Below are 1609 nucleotides of genomic sequence, written 5' to 3'. Positions count from 1 at the left end.
CCCGGGCTCAGCCTGGGTTAGCCAGGGCCTTCCTCGGCCGGGCGTGCTCAGCTGGTCACCGGGGCTGGAGTTAACCAGGTCTGGGTCCCTGGATGACAAACTCCGGTTCGGAGCTGGGCTGAGGGGTTTCCTCCCCTCCTGGGCTGTGACCGAGTGATTTGGGCTGTGCCACAGGCGTCCCTTCCGTGCACAGCTTATTCCTGCTCCCACCCCATCAGCTGCCTCTTTTGGCTGCCAGAATAGGCGTGCAAGTGCCTCCACCTCTCTGGGGCCATGGGGAGATCCACTTCCCTTTCACTGGCCGTTCCTGGCCAGAGCCTCTCCTGCCTGAGGCACCTAACGAGCTGCCACTGGCCTACCCGCGCCTCACGTGTTGTTTTTTCATTCCAGAGCAACACAAAAGCAGGACACAAGAAGAGGAGCCGCATGAAGAAGCCGCTGTGATGAATTCACAGGCCCAGGGGCAGCAGCGGAAACCCTGTAACTGCAAAGCCAGCAGCTCCAGCCTGATCGGGGGCAGTGGGGCCGGCTGGGAGGGGACGGCGCTGCTCCACCACGGCAGTTACATCAAGCTGGGCTGCCTGCAGTTCGTCTTCAGCATCACCGAGTTTGCGACCAAACAGCCCAAGGGGGACGCGGCCTTAGTACAAGACATGGACTTGGAGGAGAAGCTTTCTCTGAAACCTCACCAGGTGCCCGTGCTGCGGTCCAACTCCGTGCCCTAGGAATTGTGTAGGAAAAGAGCTTTTGGAATAAGGAAAAAAAAAAAAATAAACACAAACCACGCCCTCGAGACTCTTGCAATGCAAAACTGTCCAAACCGAGGTGGGATTTTTCTGTGTCGGCCCAGAGACTGTTCACGCGCCGTTTGCATGAAATGAAGAACGTTTAACTTTTTTTAATTTTTCTTTTTTGCTCAAGTTTTAGGGGCATTTGCACATATATTTGTACTATACATTTCATTTTAAAAGGAAAAACTGCAGTGAGAGCAGGACGCGTCAGTGCGAGGGGCGACCGCCGCCTGACTCGAGGACTCTCCCTGGCAGATAGTTCCCACGCAGTTGTAAAATAATCAGAAACTTGTTCTATTTTGTGCCAGTGACAATAGTTTTATATTAAAAGAGAAATACAGTTTTCATACAGCAAATCTATACAATATCATTGTTTTATTTAATGTAAAGAAGCGCTCTTCTTCCCACAGTTATTTTTCCCGTCCCTCCCCGCTATGGTTGCACTACAAGTAGCTACTGTGTATTACGGGCAGTGAGAAACGAGTTCTTTTCCTGGTGTCCATCCTATTTTTTATTTCGGCTAAGGAAAAGTGTTGGATTCTGTGTAAATACATCAGTGATGGCATTTTTCAGTGTTTTAAAGCTGTGTACAGTGCTACATGTGGTATGACGTTCCTCAGATTGTCGAGTGTAGCAGGTCGTTTGTCGTAACCCGTCTGTCTCTTTCGTTGCCCTGCCACCCCCCGCCGCAGAACAGCTAGTTCCACTGTACATAGTAATTGTAACGTTTTAGACTTTACAGAAACTTTCCTGTATTCTGTATATAAAAAAAAAATACTTCACATTCTGTTTTCTGACTGTCTGTCTGAACTCCTTGT

General features: G+C 49.8%; 1 protein-coding gene across 1 annotated transcript in view; it reads left to right on the top strand.

Annotated features, from left to right (window-relative positions):
- The window catches only part of PHF12 (PHD finger protein 12), a 31478-nt gene extending 30176 nt beyond the window's left edge, over nucleotides 1-1302 (top strand). Inside the window, exon 15 of the mRNA XM_010142888.1 lies at nucleotides 391-1302. Coding sequence (XP_010141190.1) covers nucleotides 391-725 — 335 coding nt within the window. The 3' untranslated portion in view covers nucleotides 726-1302. The remainder of the gene's footprint in view (nucleotides 1-390) is intronic.
- Nucleotides 1303-1609: the final 307 nt, after the last annotated feature.

The sequence above is a fragment of the Buceros rhinoceros genome, unplaced genomic scaffold, assembly GCF_000710305.1.
Source record: "Buceros rhinoceros silvestris isolate BGI_N320 unplaced genomic scaffold, ASM71030v1 scaffold22049, whole genome shotgun sequence".
Taxonomy (NCBI): Eukaryota; Metazoa; Chordata; class Aves; order Bucerotiformes; family Bucerotidae; genus Buceros; species Buceros rhinoceros.
The sequence above is the reverse complement of the archived record's forward strand: the minus strand, read 5'-3'. Positions and strand labels throughout refer to the sequence as shown.